This window comes from Diadema setosum, chromosome 1, assembly GCF_964275005.1.
Source record: "Diadema setosum chromosome 1, eeDiaSeto1, whole genome shotgun sequence".
NCBI classification, from domain to species: Eukaryota; Metazoa; Echinodermata; class Echinoidea; order Diadematoida; family Diadematidae; genus Diadema; species Diadema setosum.
The window spans coordinates 19,767,327-19,785,876 of record NC_092685.1 but is presented as its reverse complement, the minus strand read 5'-3'; the positions used below and the strand labels follow the sequence as shown (position 1 = coordinate 19,785,876).

Genomic DNA, 18,550 nt, shown 5'->3' with positions numbered 1-18,550 from the left:
GGGGGGGGGGCGTGGCACTTGCCCCCCAAACAAAATGTTGGGGGGGGGGGGGGCAAAACGAGTTCCCCCCCCCAAGTGCCCCCTGTAACAAATAATTAATCACTGATTTAAAGACCAAAATGAACAATAAAGGCATATTTCTTGTCTAAATGTTGTAATTTCATAGCTGAAAATGCAAAAATTTTCGTCCCTAACGGAGCGAAAATTATAATACACTAACAACATACATTATTGTATCAAATACACTAATAGTAACTTATGAGTAAATTTAGTGTATAGATGGCAGCCTCGTGTCCTCGAGTGTGCCCGCTGAAACATACCTTTAGTAAACCTTACATTTTTCATTTTCTTCTTTGCTTTCTAGCAGTATAAGAATATTTTTTATTGTTCGAACGATGCGATCACGTTTAAGCTTTTAATGAGTACATTTCAGATAAATTGCAAAGTGAAAGTGGCTCGCTCGTTCTGCCCGTACTTATGGTAAAATGAAAAGTTTTCATAAGTTATTATCATAGTCCTTCGCAGTGATTTCTTTTACTATGCTTAATTCCTCAGAAATTTTATTTAAAATGCTCTATAAAATCCCCCTCTCACATCTTCCCCCGCTCGGTCGCTTCGCTCCCTCGACGAGGATCTCACACCATCACATAATATGGGAGCGCCGGAGGCAGTTTTGGATGGGGGGGGGGGGGGGGGGGGGGGGGCAAATATTGGAGGGGGCTCACGATAGACCATACATATGTTACACAATATACACATACACACACACACACACACACACACATCTATATATATATATATATATATATATATATATATATATATATATACATATATATATATATGTAAAGTGGCGTACGGTGGGTCGAAACATTGGGGGTGGGCACCTTAAAAGTAATTTTGACGGTGTGTATGCATGTGCGTGTGTGCGTGCGCAATAATGGGACTACACAATACATTACGGAATGTCAGTGATACATTCAACAACGCAGTCATTGAGAAACATTGTAAGTTTTCCTTACATGGATTATGGAATGACGGTGTGAAGCGACAAATTATATACTGTCAGCAACTCAGGAGAATTGCATAACAATAAAATGCGAGCGAGCGGAGCGAGAGAGCTTGAAATTTTTGACATTTTACAGTCCCAAAACTGCCGTTTGTAGCTATATCTTCGCTTTGGAAATTAAGGGGGGTGCATCGGGGGCAACTGCTGGCAATACTGGCAGCAACTATAGGAGAATGGCATAACCATTCAATGCGAGCGAGCGAAGCGAGCGAGCTTGAAAATTTTGACATCGATCATACAGTCCCGAAACTGGCGTTTGTAGCTATATCTTTCGCTTTGGAATTAATGGGGGCGCATCGGGCGCAACTGCTAGCAATTACTGGCGGCAACATTAGGAGAATGGCATAACCATTCAATGCGAGCGAGCGAAGCGAGCGAGCTTGAAAATTTTGACATTCTACAGTCCCAAAACTGGCGTTTGTAGCTATATCTTTCGCTTTGGAAATTAATGGGGGCGCATCGGGGGCAACTGCTGGCAATTACTGGCAGCAACATTTAATAGGAGAATGGCATAACCATTCAATGCGAGCGAGCGAAGCGAGCGAGCTTGAAAATTTTGACATTCTACAGTCCCGAAACTGGCGTTCGTAGCTGTATCTTTCGCTTTGGAAATTAATGGGGGCGCATCGGGCGCAAAATTTTGACATTCTACAGTCCCGAAACTGCCGTTTGTAGCTATATCTTTCGCTTTGGAAATTAATGGGGGCGCATCGGGCGCAACTGCTAGCAATTACTGGCTGCAACATTAGGAGATGGCATAATGATTCAATGCGAGCAAGCGAAGCGAGCGAGCTTGAAAAGTTTGACCTTCTACAGTCCAAAAACTGCCGTTGTAGCTATGTTTTTCGCTTTGAAAATTAAGGGGGAGGCGCACCGGGCTCAACTGCTGGCAATTACTTGCTGCAACGTTAGGAAAATGGCATAACGAATAAATTTGACGATTGATTTTAACATTTTACAGTCCCCAAACTGCCGTTTGTAGCTATATATATATATATATATATATATATATATATATATTTTTTTTTTTTTTTTTTTTAAGCTTTGGAAATTAAGGGGGGCGGCCCAGGCGCAACTGCTGGCAATTACTGGCAGCAACATTAGGAGAATGGCATAGCGATTGAATGCGAGCGAGCGGAGCGAGCGAGCTTGGAAATTTTGACATTTTACAGTCCAAAAACTGCCGTTTGTAGCTATGTTTTTTCGCGTTTATTCATTTATATGCATATCTATCTTATTTTATCTATTTTTATTTATTTGTTTATTTATTTATTTATTCATTTTTTTTTTGGGGGGGGGGGGGGGCAAAAATGCGTTTTGCCCCCCCCCCCCCACTTTTTGGATGGGGGGGGGGGGCGGCTGCCCCCCCCCCCCCCACTTCCGGCGCCTATGCATAATATATACCCCTGTATGTCAAGATCATAGTCCTTCAAACTGATTTTTTTTTTCAGTATGTTAATTCCCTAGAAATTTGCTTTTAAATGTTCTATAAACGCGACTTTTATACTCTGTTTTTACAAAAAGTCCCTACCGTGGGAGGGGGTGTCCCCCCTCCCACACCCTCCCCCCGCTCGGTCGCTTCGCTCCCTCGCCGAGGATCTCACACCATCACATTATTATGTACTCCTGTATGTAATAATCATAGCCCTTCGCACTGATTATTTTTCACTATGTTTAATTCCCTATAAATTTGCTTTTAAATTGTCTATAAACGCGACTTTTGTACCCTGTTTTACAAAAGCCCCCTACAGTGGGGTGGGGGGGGGGGGATCCCCCTTTCCACACCTCCCCCCCCCCCCTCGCTTGCTTCGCTCCCGCGCCGAGGATCTCACATCGTCACATAAATGTGCCCCCGTTGAGATTTTGCCCCCCCAAACCAGAAGTGTTCCGGCGCGCTTGGGTACAAATGACCTTTCATTTTTCTCAGTTGGTTAGGCACTTCACTCAATTCAAAGCAACATAATGCAGCAGCTTGCCCAACGTAGCAATTTATGGAATTCGTATTCTAACAAAGAATGAACCTGTGTAGATGAAGTGACCAGAATGGTACGTCAATCAACACATCTATTTCATTGTGCTGTTTTGAATACATTAACAAACTTTTTCTGTCAACATATTGCCAAATACCAGGCTTGCTGTCAGGTGGATGTATTGGCAGGCAACATTTATAAGGACCATGAATAACCATAGCATTACATTTAATTTGGCGCAATACATGTCAACTTTGATGGCTGTTATCTTGATTTTTTTTTTTTTTTTTGAGTGGTTGATCTAAATTCTGTCTTAAACTATATGTATCTATAACAAGATTGGTGCCAAGTTTCAAGCTACTACCTCTATTTGAAAAATATTTTTTGCTTCATCTCATCTGCTTCAGAACAATCTACTTTGAAATGATAGCGATTAGCGTCACCTGAGCTACCACTTGGTATGAAAAGTTAGCTTGAAGGCACAAACCCTTGTTTGTCAAAGGGAAACCCTTGTTTGTCAAAGAAAAAGTCTGCGTTTGCCAAGACTACTACACGCACCACTGGCTCTGCTACAAGCACCAGTGCCAGTGGTGGGTGTAGTAGTCTTGGGGCGCGCAGACTATTTTACGACCAACAAGGTCTTGTCGCAACGAAAGTGGCCATTTTTACATAATGAGTTTTCAAGTTTGAGACATTATAACTCCTGAACCGAAAGTGGTACTGACCCCTAACTTTCTCCAAATATTAATTATATGTCAAACAAAATTCTTGAAACGTTTCAAGATAATCCTTCAGTCTTTCTCTGATTTATGCTGAATCAAGCATTTTCATGATTTTCCTTTTTTCAGAAAAATATAAAAAAAATGAGTGGTCTTTTCCTTAAAATCTCTATCCAGTTATCACAATAACCCACAAAATGGTATCAACTTGTAGAAAATTTTATTCTCTTTCATATGACATCAAATTTGTTGAAATCTGATGTTTCTATCAAATTCTATCTTTCAAATAACAAATTCAGTAAATATGGCGGCCATCTTGGACGCCATCTTGGATTTGGAGGCTTTCGCAACAAATTTTTCGAGGTAGACCAGTGGAATGTTGTTTGTTACAACAAAAACTTGAAAATAAGCATGGTCTACTTAGTTTGCAGAGGGAGTGGAACTCGACCTCTGGCTTTCGGCCACCCGGTTATTACCTTGATGGACCTGCTACAAAGAGCAGTATGACCTGCTATCAAATCTGAACGCTACATATCGGAGAGCGCCACCTCTTGAGCGGTTATCAACTAATATTTAGGTCACGTGACAAAACGCCGTCTCTCGCCATTTTCGCATTGCCATGTAAATTGCTGAATGTTTATGTCGCTGGCCTGATCGCATTTCAGTCTATTTTCCTCGGAAATGAACTTCCGCAGAAGATGTGATTGTGCAACGGATCATTTACAAGTGGCACCTTATCATCTCACTATGAGTGTCACACGAGACAACAGAGGGTAATGCGACTTGTATGCTGCTTCGATGGCCGGAACGGTTGCCAAGTTGCCTGTATACAACTTCGGGCAAGGTGAGCGCCGCACGGTAATGAATGGGAACGATGCGGACATCAAGCAAACTATGGATGAAGATGATCTTTTCCGGCAGTTGCGAGACGATAGCTATGCCCAACACAGAGAATATATCATAGACGAGTTGATTTCAAGAGTAAGGAAAAATGGAGGTAAAGTACCATTCAAGAATACGCGCTCCTTATTCAAAGGTCTTGCAGTTGTTCTGCGAGACGCGAATAAGGATGTGCGAGTTAAGTGCATCCAATTTATTATGGACATGGTGCCAATTCTCAAACAAGACCTTGATTCGTGCATGATGCTTGTATTGTCAGACCTTATTTCAAACTTTGGTGATCCCAAGGTCTCAATTCGGAAGGCAGCTGTTCAGACATTGCACATGTACATGAAGAATACTTCAAATGTTGAGCCAATCTTCAACTCCATCGTGAAGTTTGGGTTAGAAAGCGATGACCCGAAAATCAGGTCAGAAATGGCAGTTTCTATACCCGTCCTTCTAACAGGGGAATTCTCCAAAACTGACCTCTCAATTGTGGCAGGGGCATTGGCTAAAAAGTTCACAGAGGATACAAATTTGATGGTGACAGCTGGTGTTTCTCTTGATAGAATATGCTCCCTCGTAGGAGAGGCAACCTTTGAATCTTACATTGACAACTTGCCACCAACTGTCAGGTCTAATTACTGCAAGCGTACTGGGCGACCAGATCCTGGAACTTCGCAGCCAGGTGGTGCTCTTGATTGGAACTCGAATAGAACCTCTGACATCAAAGCTAAAAGTGCACCCGTAAAGAATGACCAACAGCACAGACATTCTACTTTGCACTTTGGCATTATCCCACAAGATGTTTTGGATCAATTATCCAATCAAGAGCACTGGACTGAGAGGGCATCGGGTGTACAGGAACTCAATGCTATCATCTCAGATCTGAAGGACACAGCGCCATTGATTCCACACATGATCAATTTTGTTAGTTTCCTGTGCAACTTATTGGATGATTCTAATTTCAAAGTTGGCCTTCACACTCTGGAACTATTTCAAGAGCTTGTTGGGAAACTGGACCAGAACATCAAGCCATATCTTAGACATGTTGTGACTGCATTGTCAAAGCGCTTTGGAGACAACAAGACTGTTATAAGACAAGCAAACATGAAGGTCATGATACAGCTTATGCAGGTTGCTGGTTCCAAAGCAGTTGTTCATGCAGTATCAGAGCTGAAGAACCATCGGAAATCGGGCGTCAGAGAGGAAGCTTTAAATATCATAATTGCTGCTCTTCTCACCTTTCCTAGCTATGACTTTGATCTGCCAATGCTTTGCAGGACTTTATCGCAATGCCTTAATGATCCAAAGAGGAGGATCCGACAAGCATCATTGGAGCTTTTTGCTGTCCTTGCCCAAGCAATGGGGCCAACAAGAATAGGTCCACTCATCGATGCTGTTGACAAGGTTGAACTTGAAATGTCAGAGGAAGGTGTGATGCGTGCAGTGCAGGCGAGATTAGCAAGACGGCAGCTGCCAAGACTCAATGAAGATGGGTTGGTAGAGTATGCCTCGCAAACTCCTTCGTCAGCTGCAACCACAGGCAGAAACCCCTCTGGGGGTCATGACACAGAATGGATCCTGAAAGCAGCTCGAAACACTAGTGCTAAAGAGCGTGCATTCACTGATCCTGGAATCGAGCTCTCCCAACCATCTCCCACAAGGGGCAAATATTCAATGGGGAATGCCGCCAATCCAGAGTCTCAGCCCCAAAAGCGTTTTTTCAGTGCTGGTAGAGGCCGATCCAAACTGCCATGGGAGGAAGTAGCGGATCCCAGGGCAGCAGAGGACCATGACAATGGGAGAGGACATGAAGTAGCAGGCCACGGCAGAGTGCAAATCAACAGTGCTCCTACAAAGGTGAGATTGTATCAGAAATACAATACCTGTACATATCTACCGTGAACACAGAAATTTTTTGCGTATTTCATGCTACTTTTGGCGAGCACAAATTCTGACACCAGCGAAAATATCTTCACAATTTTATCTGCACATGTTGAATGGGTTGAAAATTGCACAGTGTGAATTCAAGAACCCATGAATATGTTTTGAGCCGATCAGTGCGAACAAAATAAATAGATTGTGCCATATTATCGACGTTTGGAGAACTGTATGCTTATGTCATGTGCCATCCCTCATCAAGCTCCAAATCATGCAAAGTGTTCTAATGTCGGTAGATTTGATTTTCCCATGCTTTCAGACTAAGCATTATACCTTTATGATATGTTCTGCACTTTGAATAGAAGAAGTTGTGCACATGCTGTATGCACACACACACACACACACACACACACTTGATTTTAAAATCTCCAGGATTTACATGAGGGGACTTGGCATTGAATGAATTGACTCAGTACACCTGTAACTCTAATTCAGAGTAGATTTCTCTGTAAAAAGCCATGATCCATCTACATCATTATGATATAATTCAGAGTAGAGTTCTCTCTAAAAAGCCATGATCCATCTACATCATTAATTACAAACATTTTGATCATGAAATGTGAGAAGATAGGAAATGGGTAGTAGAACAGGGAAAATGTTCACATTATCAAAGAATGTTTCCTACAAATAAAGTGGAAGACAATTAATTTTTTGCTCTTTGCACTGCTTGGTTGAAATAAAGTGTTCAGTGCTTATTAACTAGGGAATGATACAGGTATACTATGTACAGGTGTATATAGGAAAAAAATATTTACAAACAAAGTGTCAACAAACAACTTCTTGTACCATGCGTAAAGTTAAAAGAATGTCAATTCAGCATTACTTGTTTACATGTACATGTACGTTTTGGAACAACAATTGCATCAAAGTAAATGGATGTTATGTTCATGTGTGCACACCTTTACCAATGGTCATGGCTATACGCAGTTTGTAAAGCTGGGTGCAGTTACATGTTATTGGTTTTACAGGTATTGATACTATGTCCCCCCCCCCCCCCCCCCCCAAAAAAAAAAAAACAAAAAAAAAAAAACAAAAAAAAAACCTCTTAGAATGGACATGCTGCCTTCTTTATTCAACCCACATGGGTTAATCTTGTGCTTTTGTGAGAGTCACTGCTCCATTACATCAATTTAAGTTTGCTATGAAGAGAACATGTAACAATACTGCTTTGTTTGAGCACCAACCAGTTTAATCCTCTTTGCTCTTCCAGAAGCCACACTACTTGTTACACCAGGGCTTTATTGTGTGTTCTCATGAATACCTTTTATGACAGCAAAGGTACAGTTTAGCAGTAATGTCTTTGTCAACCAGCAAGCATGAAGGTAATACATTGTATGTGCCTGTAGCTGTTATTCTCATTATAATGTGCTAGAGGGCCTACCTTGTAAATGATCAGTTCAGTGAAGCTTGTGAACTGCCAACAAAGTTAGTAATTGATGCACACCAATTGTGATAATGGCATTTAATGTCATCAAGATACAACCTTAATGTTACCAGTAGGAACAAACTAGATGAGATGAGAGCTGATCCAGACACTAGTACAGAAGTACTGTATACGCTATAATTTTCGCGTACATAAATTTTCACGAATTGCTGCTGTCACACATTTTCGCGAGTGGTTAAATTCGCGTTTGGGGGACCAGAGAAAATATGAAGTGGCAAAGAAAGTGTGAATTTTCAACTTACTCGCAAATAAGAATGATACTAGTTATACATTGCAAGAAAAAAACTTACCAAACTCTGCGAACTAGTAAGTTAGAATTCAACATTTTTGAAATGTTTAAGGGACTGTACAGTACTGGTTGAGGTGGGGATTCATATTTTGAACATTCCTAAGTGAGATAATGAAAAGCCTCTTATGAAATATGAAAGAGCATGTAATTTCAAGAAGGATTCAACATTGATGAAAATTGGTTTTCAAATGGCTGAAATATCCATAAAAGTGCTAATAATAAAAGGCGACATGCCACAACTTTATTAGGATCTCTTTGTTTCACCTTGTTTTTGGATATCTCAGCCATTTCAAAACCGATTTTCATTGAATAAACTTTTGATACCCCTTAGAACTGCACGTTCTTTGACATCTGATAGAGTGGTTTCTGAATACCTCGCAAAACGTTAAAAGCTAAATCCTCACCTCGACCAGAACTGTACACACCCTTTAAGTCCATCACGCTAGATTTCTGACGAGTGGTACGAGGGGTATGAGTACCGTACTCAATACTTTAGTATTCGTAAGTAGTCGTGGACTAGTCCAACCACACCCAGACTCTGTTAATACGCTGTGCTGTGCGAATGCTACAACAGCGACTGGGCTGTGTATACTAGTAGTTAGACGTGGACGTGCTTTATGTACCAGTAAGTAAACAAGCTTAGCCAGTATGGTCTGTTCGGTAAGCCGTGACATGGTATACTAGTACTGAAATGTTCGTATCATCAAGGCAAGGGATTCATTTTGGAATGTAATATTTTCGCGTGTTGTTAATTTCGCGAAGAGCTCCCGACTCGCGAAATTCGCGAATATAAAACCCACGCGAAATATAGCGTATACAGTATTAGGATAAATACATTGCAGTCATGTATCTCATTTGGTCATTTGGTAAATTACGATGCATGGACCTGGACTGGCAGGACTAGAGTACATGTACAGTAAATACCTGACATTAACATAGCAACAAGTATACATGATCTGTACTCCTCAAATAGAGAATGCCATCACTTGATGAGTGTGATTGATAATTCTTCTATTTGACTCTTTGGCAGAAGCAGCTAGAGCTGAACAATAAAAAAATCGCCTTGGGGTTTGTGCATAGATAAGTATACTTTTGTAGTATGGTATTAATGCTTTGGGTAGCGAAATTTGCGTTGTACCGGAAGTCTCAAATTATTGGGAGCTTTCGCCCCGCGCTTTTCAAATCTGTTCATCACACACTCCGACACTTGTGTACACACAGCGACCACAGTTTCGTACACATCATGCCTTGTACCAACTCCTACTAAATACATGAGGTGGTACATGTGAATTGCTTGCATTCATTGTCTATTGTTTGCGTGCCCAGCGGCCTATTAAACTTTATACTCTGATTTTTACACTGCGTTCATTTTCCCATAATATCGTATCGTCTCGAAGTTGTAGATTCCCTAATTCGTTTTCGCTGGAATACTAACGTTAGTATGTCGGAGCTCCTAGACCTGCAACGATTCCTAATAACCAAGTGGCAGGATACAGTGTATGTTGGTGAGGGGCATTTTGAATGGAATGACTAAACGAAATTCAGTGGCCTACCACAAAATGGCAGTGCAGAGGCAGCATGACCCGATCTGTGACCTGAAAATACATGACTTCCGGATTCGCCGCATTTTTCACGTCGCCTCGCATCACCATGTATTTTATCGCTCAGTAGAAACAGCTCGAGTGGTTGTAAAATAGGAGGTGATGCGGGAGACAAAATTGGCGGTGATGCGAGGTGATGTGAGGTGCTCTCAATAGAAACACGCTCCTAGCCACTCCTTGCCAAACTTGCTCATCTTGTTCTTACATCAGAGATTGGCAAAATCAGGTGATCAAATCATACCTTATTGGATCATAATCATCTGATCTGATGATGGCTTACAGAATTACAACTTTGTAGATTGTCAAATGTTTCACATTATATTTTGCTCAAATCAAGATACTGTAGCTACAGGTGTACATGTACAATGTAGCTACTGTATACTTTGGAAATATATACCCATTGTCCCAAGAGATGCTCAACATGAGAAATGTGATAGTGTAATCCTTTCAGACTTTAAGAAAAAAAAAATGTAGTGCCTATGTACAATGTTCCTGCACATATCGAACTGAATGAGCCAACTGAAAACTATGAAATGCATAGTGTAGGCATAAAGTACAATGTACATACAATGTACCTGTGGGGGGGGGGGGTTGATGCAAAAATGTAATAAAAGGATATTCCATCATCTCGAATATATCTTGCCCCTAGAGAAGCTTGACATGGATTACTAGTTGGCTGTTCAATGTATGAGGTACAGTTGTAGTATGGCGAAAGCTATACTTTGTGTGAGTGTCTAATTAAACCCCTCCCATTTAGCTGAGCCACCTCAAAGTTTATGAACCCATACTGATGCCTCTTCCTCTGCTTTTCCACACATGACAGCCAGAAGCATTCTGAATATTTCCATTATGTGAACTGCTCTTGGGCTTGGATTTCTGGCTTCAGCTAGGTGTAATGAACAGTGCTCGGCATCAGTAAGGCATACCGACTTTGGCCTCCAGTGTGCAGCATTGAGTGAACTGTAATCCCCTCTGTGATCAAGTGAAGTTATATTCAGTCTGTCAGGATTGACCTTTGGGTAAATTTTGTCGCAAATCAGCTGTGTGGGATGTTACTTGGTGAAAGACAGGCAGCATCTTTGCCCAAGATTCATCTCTTAAGGGCAACCTTCCAAATAGAAATATTTAATTTGTCTTCAGCAATTCATTGTTAATGTGTTTATCCGGCCTTTGTTTTATGGAAATATGCTTGAGAGGTATTCCTGAAATAGACAAAGGAAATACAAAAATCCCATCTCAAAATTCTTTTTAAATCATCATTTTCTCAAATCATTCATCATTGCCATATCGATGTACAACATGTACATGTACAATGCAAGCAAAGCAAAATCATCACCATGCTAAAAATGCCAATTTCATGGGTGAGTAATCAAGGAGCAGATTTGAAATATCAACCTTCAAAATATCAGCAAGCAAGATGTTGATTCTAAGTAGACATGTAAGCTAAGGTTACAAACTTAAAGGGTGTGTACAGTTCTGGTCGAGGTGTAGATTTAGCTTTTAACATTTTGCGAGATATTCAGAAACCACTTTATGAGATGTAAGGGGGAATGCAGTTCTAAGGGGTATCAAAAGTTTATTCTATGAAAATCGGTTTTGAAATGGCTGAGATATCCAAAAACAAGGTGAAACAAAGAGATCCTAATAAAGTTGTGGCATGTCGCCTTTTATTATTAGCACTTTTTGGGATATCTCAGCCATTTGAAAACCAATTTTCATCAAATAAACGTTGAATCCTTCTTAAAATTACATGCTCTTTCATATTTCAAAAGAGGCTTTTCATTATCTCACTTAGGAATGTTCAAAACATGAATCCCTACCTCAACCAGTACTGTACAGTCCCTTTAATGTGATCAGTATGTAATGTTTTAACCCAGAGAGATACAGTGCAAAATTGTACATGTATTGCTCCAGAACAAACTATGCTACAGCAGAAATGGGTGTACGATGCAGTCAAACATCTCAAGCTAAAAAGTTTTGTCATTGTTGTAAGCAACTGTTTGGACAATAAAGATTAGAATCTTTTACAAACTGTATCCAATTGTGATGTAAACTTCTAGACAAAAGCTTCTTCAAACCACTCTTTTTGAAAGGAAATATTAGCAACAACATTCTGCAAAAGATACACTAGTACTATGCGTTAAATGCAAAATTTACCTTTTCCTATGTACCAAGTATGAGACTCTGTTAACAGTGGTACAGGTATAAAAATGCTATTTCATGTCATAGCTACTGCATAGCATAGAACTCAAAGATTTGCAAATTTTTTATCTCTTTGCTCCATTTGAAAAAAGGCTGAAGTGAAAAGGTATTGCAAAACTCATTTTGGCAGTGCTAATATTTTGTGAGCCCTCCTGGGTGAAAAATCAGATTTCATCAAACTTGTGATGAAGTGATGAAATATTGACTGATCATGTTGGCTGATAAAAATGTACTGTAGGATACAGTTGCAGTGGAAAATGTTGCTCTCTTTTTTATCTACCTTTCTTTTTCTCCCATCTGTTTGCTGATTGACCCTTTCAGCAACTGAAGATTCTGTACATAATGGCCTATGGTTCCCTATTATACACACAATATGTAGCAATATTACTCTCATTTTGACAAATTCCTAAATGATTTAAAATGCCTCACTGCATGTTTATTTTTGCCTATTATAAATAATGTTTATTTGAAAGCCTATCAAGACTTAACCAAGAGAATGGTGTGTCACAAAAGTAATTCTGACATTGACTCTTTTAAATTACATATTTTATGTTTTATATGAAAAAAAAAAATGGTAAAGGATAAAACTATAATTTATGAAAGAAAATGGACGGGCGATTTCAGAGAGTAATAAGACTGGCGGTTTTGGGCATTTTAGGAAATAATAAGACAGGCGGTTTCAGACAGTTTAGTTGCTAATGGGTTAATTGAATTGCTCTAGCTTCTTTTTCTGCATAGAATATCTTCTTGTCTAATGAACTAGGTACAGTGTACACATATCAATATGACACACAGTGAACATTGTGGATTCTCTCGCTCATTATCAGGTGAGTGCATGCGCACTTGGAAGGAGGCATGAAGCGTGAATGTCAAACTTTCCAGTCCACAAACTATGCTGCCATTGTCATTGCTTCTGACAAAGTGCTGCCTTCATTAAGTAACGATTGTATGGAGCAAGGTTAGTCAAGGGCATTGTTGCAGCTGAGGAACCCAGTTCATACAATGTACATGCCCGTGCAGCACTGAGCAGATAAATTCCTAAGTGGGCATCTTCCTAATATCGAGATGGCGATTAAGTGTTGCAACTGTGCTTTTTTACCCGTGGCATTGATACTTCATTAATTTTGTGTGGCTAATCAAGTGTGTCATAATGATGTCCGTAGTAGGAGGAAAAGTGGCATGCTCTATTGCTGCTTTTCCGTTTGCAGCTATTGGACTGTGGCTAATTCAGCATGATTGTTTTTCTCCTATTGGCGGAGCTGCCTTTTACAAGGCAGCATGATGACATGGCAGTTCCATTATTTCTAGTATTGCTAAGCAACACTAGTTGCAAGCACCATTAGTGTGTCATTCATCATAGGCAATCTTGTCATAGACAACTGGACATCCAGATGACAGCATCTGAGCTTGCTTTCTCACCTTTCATGCCCCACTTAAAACAGAAGTGTTCAATTCTTTGATTATCTTCTTACAAACATGCATGTTTGTATCGTATTGAAATTTAAGTCTCAATTAGTACATGTATCTTATGAAATGCTGAAAATATCACTCCTGTAGTAATTGTAAATCCACATAATTGGCCACCATTATCTATAAAATCATTTCATTCTTCTTTATTTATTCAATGCCCATTTGTGAGAAAGACTTTAACTACCCAGAGAAGTAGAGCAATTTGTACTGTGAAAGTGACTTTCAAAATAAAACCTTAAAAGTCACTAAGCTTGCATGCCTCTATTGCTTTTCAAGCAATACGTGTTAATTCAATTCTTGTAATTTTAAGATTTCCTAAACTATGTATATCTCGTATGCAGTTGTCCTACATGTAGATTCTATCTTGGCAATTATTTACAAAACAGTTGATGAATAAAAGTGTAAGGTTTATTATGGATTAATAATGATTACCAATATGAAACTCCTGCTCTACCAATATGGTGTTCTTAGATCATAACAATATGAAACTCCTGCTCTACCAATATGGTGTTCTTAGATCAGTCTTTCAATTTGCCATTGACATAACAAACATCGAAGTAGCAGGTTGGTAATGATAATGACAAGAGTTACATGTAGATGACCGCTATTTAGCTGAACTTTCAGATGCCCATCTGCTACATTGTTTTGTCCCCATAGGGGGCAGTACACCAACAGGTAGTTGTGACGGTGTGTGTGTGAAGTGTGCTCGCCTTGAGCAGAACAGCCAGGACATCATTAATTTGTAATGAGAATTGATTGCTTTCTCTACGCTTCTTTGTCCACCTCTATTGTATTCTTTCTTAAGGCGTGTTTGGGAGTGAGGGACTTCATATTCCCTGCACAATAAACTGTGCTGGAATCCTTTCTCACCCCCTGCTTTTTGAAGTAGACTACTGGTGTATAGCCCTGGATATGTTAGAATGGTTGAAAGGACTGTAATAGGGTGAAGGGTGCGTTTTAGGGTCTTGGTAGGCACGTACCGTAGCTAAGCCTAAGGAGTGAAACGTTTGCACCCTGCTTCTTATGAATATGTTCTCCCAAAGTTCAGTGCAGTGGAAATTGGTTTAAATTGTTACAGGGGGTGTACCGGTACCTGTGGAGAAATTGAAATTTGTTTCTGGTCCACAAGGCCGAAGAAAGTTAGGCTCTGTACGTACATGTGCGGTATTTTCTCAAAGAATTATGCAAATTCTGATAGCATACAGTGACAAATTTTATTTCCTATAAGGCATTGCATTTCTATTTGGTAATTGAATTCAATATTTTGTTTGTTGATTTTTTTTTATTGTTTTTGCAAATGACAGGGATAATTTAAAGCTATAACCATTGCTTATTTTTTTTTTCTTAATTTTTGCAGAAAAGCACTACTTGATTCAGTATACATTGTAGGTTCATTGTAGCTGTAAAAACTATAATCCTTTTTGCTGTAAGATTTTTCAAGTTTGATCCCAGAAATTTCTTGCACCATCAACCCATATGAAAACTCATGGACAGATGCAGTAACTGTCACACTTCTATTTGAGATTAAATTGCAAGTAGCGTACTGTAGTTCTGGAATGACATGATCCAAGCAAAGAAACTCATTTCTACACACACACTGCAAATTTATGATTTTTTTTTTTTTTCATGGGCAGTTCAGATTTTAAGGGGTTAAATTTTGCAGTGTGCTTGTTTCCAATTCCGTCATCAAATACACATACGTGCAAGTGCTTGGGGTCAGAATCTTACTCTGTGTTTGATCTGGTCTGTAAATGTTGTTCGCAAGCTTTCAAGTCCTGCTGCTTGATTAGCTAAATTATGAGTATGGTGCAACAAGCTGACCCTGACATTCATGTGAGTGTCACAAGAATGACAGTGTGAACAAACATCTGCCTCATACAAAACACTGAAGCGCAGGACACTGTGAGTTTTGACGAGATGCAACTGGCAGCTAGGAGGAGTATGTATTTGCGCTTCGGCTGAGTCAATAATCAGTATCAACATTGTCTAGTATCAGCCATAGTTGGGGACATGTTTGATGAGTAGCCTTTCATTGCCCTGCCGTGGTTTCAATTGCAGGGGGGTTACGCTTGGCACACTCCAAGCTAGGAGAACAGAGAGACTGCCAGGACAACAAAAAACAAACCTGGGCTCTCCTCACTTACTCAGTCATGGAAACCTTTGTACAGTCCACATTCAACAAGTGTCATTTTCAGGAAAAAAAGAAAAAAAAAAGAATGGAAATGTATATGTGTATGTGTGTGTGTGTGTGTGTGTGTGTGTGTGTGTGTGTGTGTGAGTCGCCAATATTACATGATTTTTTGTTTGTGTGCATACGTGTGCATGCAAGGGCCATGTGCAGAGTACTGTAAAAGCTGTCATTTTTGTTTAAAGATATTGTTGTAAATGAGGAGGTCACAAACATTTTCATGATTTTGTGTGTGTGTGTGTGTGTGTGTGATTTTGACTTTGAGGCTGTCATACATGTAAGTGCACTAATTCCTGTCTGTTTGCAATTTTTTGTTGTTGTTAATTTCACGGCCCAACTGTGATTTGCAAAATTTGCAATTTATGATTAAACCCTTGTGAAAATACACCTTTTCCAGTAACCAGTTTCTGTACGGTTGCTAGTCCAGCAGAATGTATGTTGTCAAGTTGAGAGACTCTTGATAATCAAGATTTTCTAATTCTTACTCTCCCTTTCTGTCCAAACATCATACCAACTATCCATGTCAGTGCTATTAAAAAAGAATTCTAAAAGAAATTATCTGGGATCATTTTTCTTTCATCTTTTTTTTTTTCATCTTTTTTTTTTTCGGGGGGGGGGGGGGGGAGGGGGGAGGGGGTTAGAGAATGGGATGCAGGTAGGAAGGTGTCATGTAGTTGCTATACATGATACTTGGTAATCTTTGGCTGTGTTTATCATCTGTCCCAAGTTTGAACCGTCTTTCCCTACCCACTATCAAAATTCGTTTCCAAAGCCTTCAAATGCCTTCCAAAATAAGTTGTGTTTATCAACTCATCGCCACCATGAAAACTGGTCTTGTCACTGCGCAGCTGCATCGCGCTGTTTGACCTGAGGAGAAGGGGTCATACTGTATACGGCATGTGCTTTTTTGTTTTGGCTAGCTACGATAGCGTTACTACATAGTACACAAAGTGTACTTTTGCATGGGCAAGCTCCAAGGCCAGTTTCGGACTTTCGATTTTACTGTAGTTCACGTTGAACCTCGGGCTCTGCCCACAAAAGCAGCAGACACTTCACGTCCTGGGCACCTTTAGTAGCCATATCTGCAGTCAAAACTATAAATACAATTGTACCTGGTTTAATAGAGAAGAGCAATCAATACAGAAAATAAGCTTGCAAACAAACAAACAAATGTCTAAGCTACAGTATGTATTATGGTATTACACAGTGCACATAACATGTACAAATTCCGTAGTACACTTTGTGCTGTGTTTGATGTACATACACATGCACTTGGCATGGCACGCGTCTTTTCAGAAACTTGAAACACATGGTTGGTAACCGTAGTATAAAGTCCTTTCAAAACAGCTCTGTTTTTCTCACTTGTAGAAACATGTTTCTGGCTGGAACCTTTTTCTAAAAGTGCTAATTTGCGGTTTTCAAAAATGCTTTCCAAACCCCATAATCGAAACAGTTTGCATTTATCATCTAAAAGAAAAAAAAAAAAATCATCTCCCTGAAAGCCATTTGGAAAACCTATTTCTGCCGGGGAAAAAAAGAGTTGATAAATTCATCCTTAGTTCCTGATTGGGCTACCAGAAGATAGACTTTTAAAAAATTTGGTGGCCTAACATTTCAGTGGCCTGGGCAACCTGGCTGCTGCTACATTTGTAATATCGAACCCTAAAATATTTTGTTAGTTTTGTGATGAAGAATTATTTTTGACAGAAAATTGATAACATATCTAGTTGTTTACAATTTGGTAAAAGTAATTTGTATGTGACAGTTCATCTCAGTTCAACATGTAAGGCAACAAAAAAGAAAGAAATTTGAATGCTGCCTCTGCAGAATAAAGAGAGGAGGAGGAGGAGAATCTTTTTGTTGTTGTTTTTTTTCCAAAATGGCCCCCTAACACTATTTCCAAAACAACTGGCCAATTTGTTTGTTTTTTTGTTTTTTTTGATGGCCGTCAGTTTTTTTGTTTCCAAATGGGCCCCACAAATGGAAAAGTTGAACCTAAAATATGCAATTCTTCTAAATATTCTATGTTATACTTTCCTCAAAAAAGAGAGAAAAATGTCATATTTTTGTTAGTTGTTTTACAGTTCTTTCCAATTAAAAAAAGAAAGAAAGAAAAGAGGTGACCTCAAAAAAGGAAACAGGCGGGGAATTTTACCTCACGTAATGTCATATCATATGCCCAGTATAGCCACAGATACCGGTACACAAAACCTCTCCAACAGTAGCAAAAAGCATGACATAGCCTTCAATAAATATTAGTTACGTTCAGACGACAAGCCTTAACCTCGAGGTTAGGAAACCTCGAGGTTAGGAAACCTCGAGGTTAAGCTGCTTGTAGTTAGGGACCGTGAAGACGCACTCGTAGTTAGCTAACCTCGAGGTTAGCTTGATGTTAAGAGCCACGAGAAATCTTATGGTGAGCGCTCTAACCACGAGCCGCGGGGGGGGGGGGGGGGGGGGGGGGGGGGGTGGACCCCACTCGTAGTTAAGCACCGTGTGGACACAAAAATCAACGCACTCAAAGGGGCAGGAATTTAACCTCGAGGTTAAGATTCGTTGTGTGGATGCATGTCGAAGTTAGGGGGCAAGAGCTTAACCTCGAGGTTAGGGCTTGTCGTCTGAACGTAACTATAGTCTCTATAAAACATTTTCCAGGAATTGGCTGTAGCACATCCCGTAAATGTGATTGAAAAATGCTGTGATTCCATTGGTTGGTTGACTTTGTACATACAGTATGTATGGTTGTAATCCTGTTTGTGTTCAGAGCAAGGC

The 18,550-nt window shown here is 39.9% G+C and overlaps 1 protein-coding gene across 1 annotated transcript in view; it reads left to right on the top strand.

Moving 5' to 3' along the window:
• Nucleotides 1-4,385: 4,385 nt before the first annotated feature.
• The window catches only part of LOC140234649 (TOG array regulator of axonemal microtubules protein 1-like), an 80,446-nt gene continuing 66,281 nt past the window's right edge, over nucleotides 4,386-18,550 (top strand). Inside the window, 1 exon segment of the mRNA XM_072314685.1 lies at nucleotides 4,386-6,503. Within this exon segment, the coding sequence (XP_072170786.1) occupies nucleotides 4,557-6,503 (1,947 nt within the window). The 5' untranslated portion in view covers nucleotides 4,386-4,556.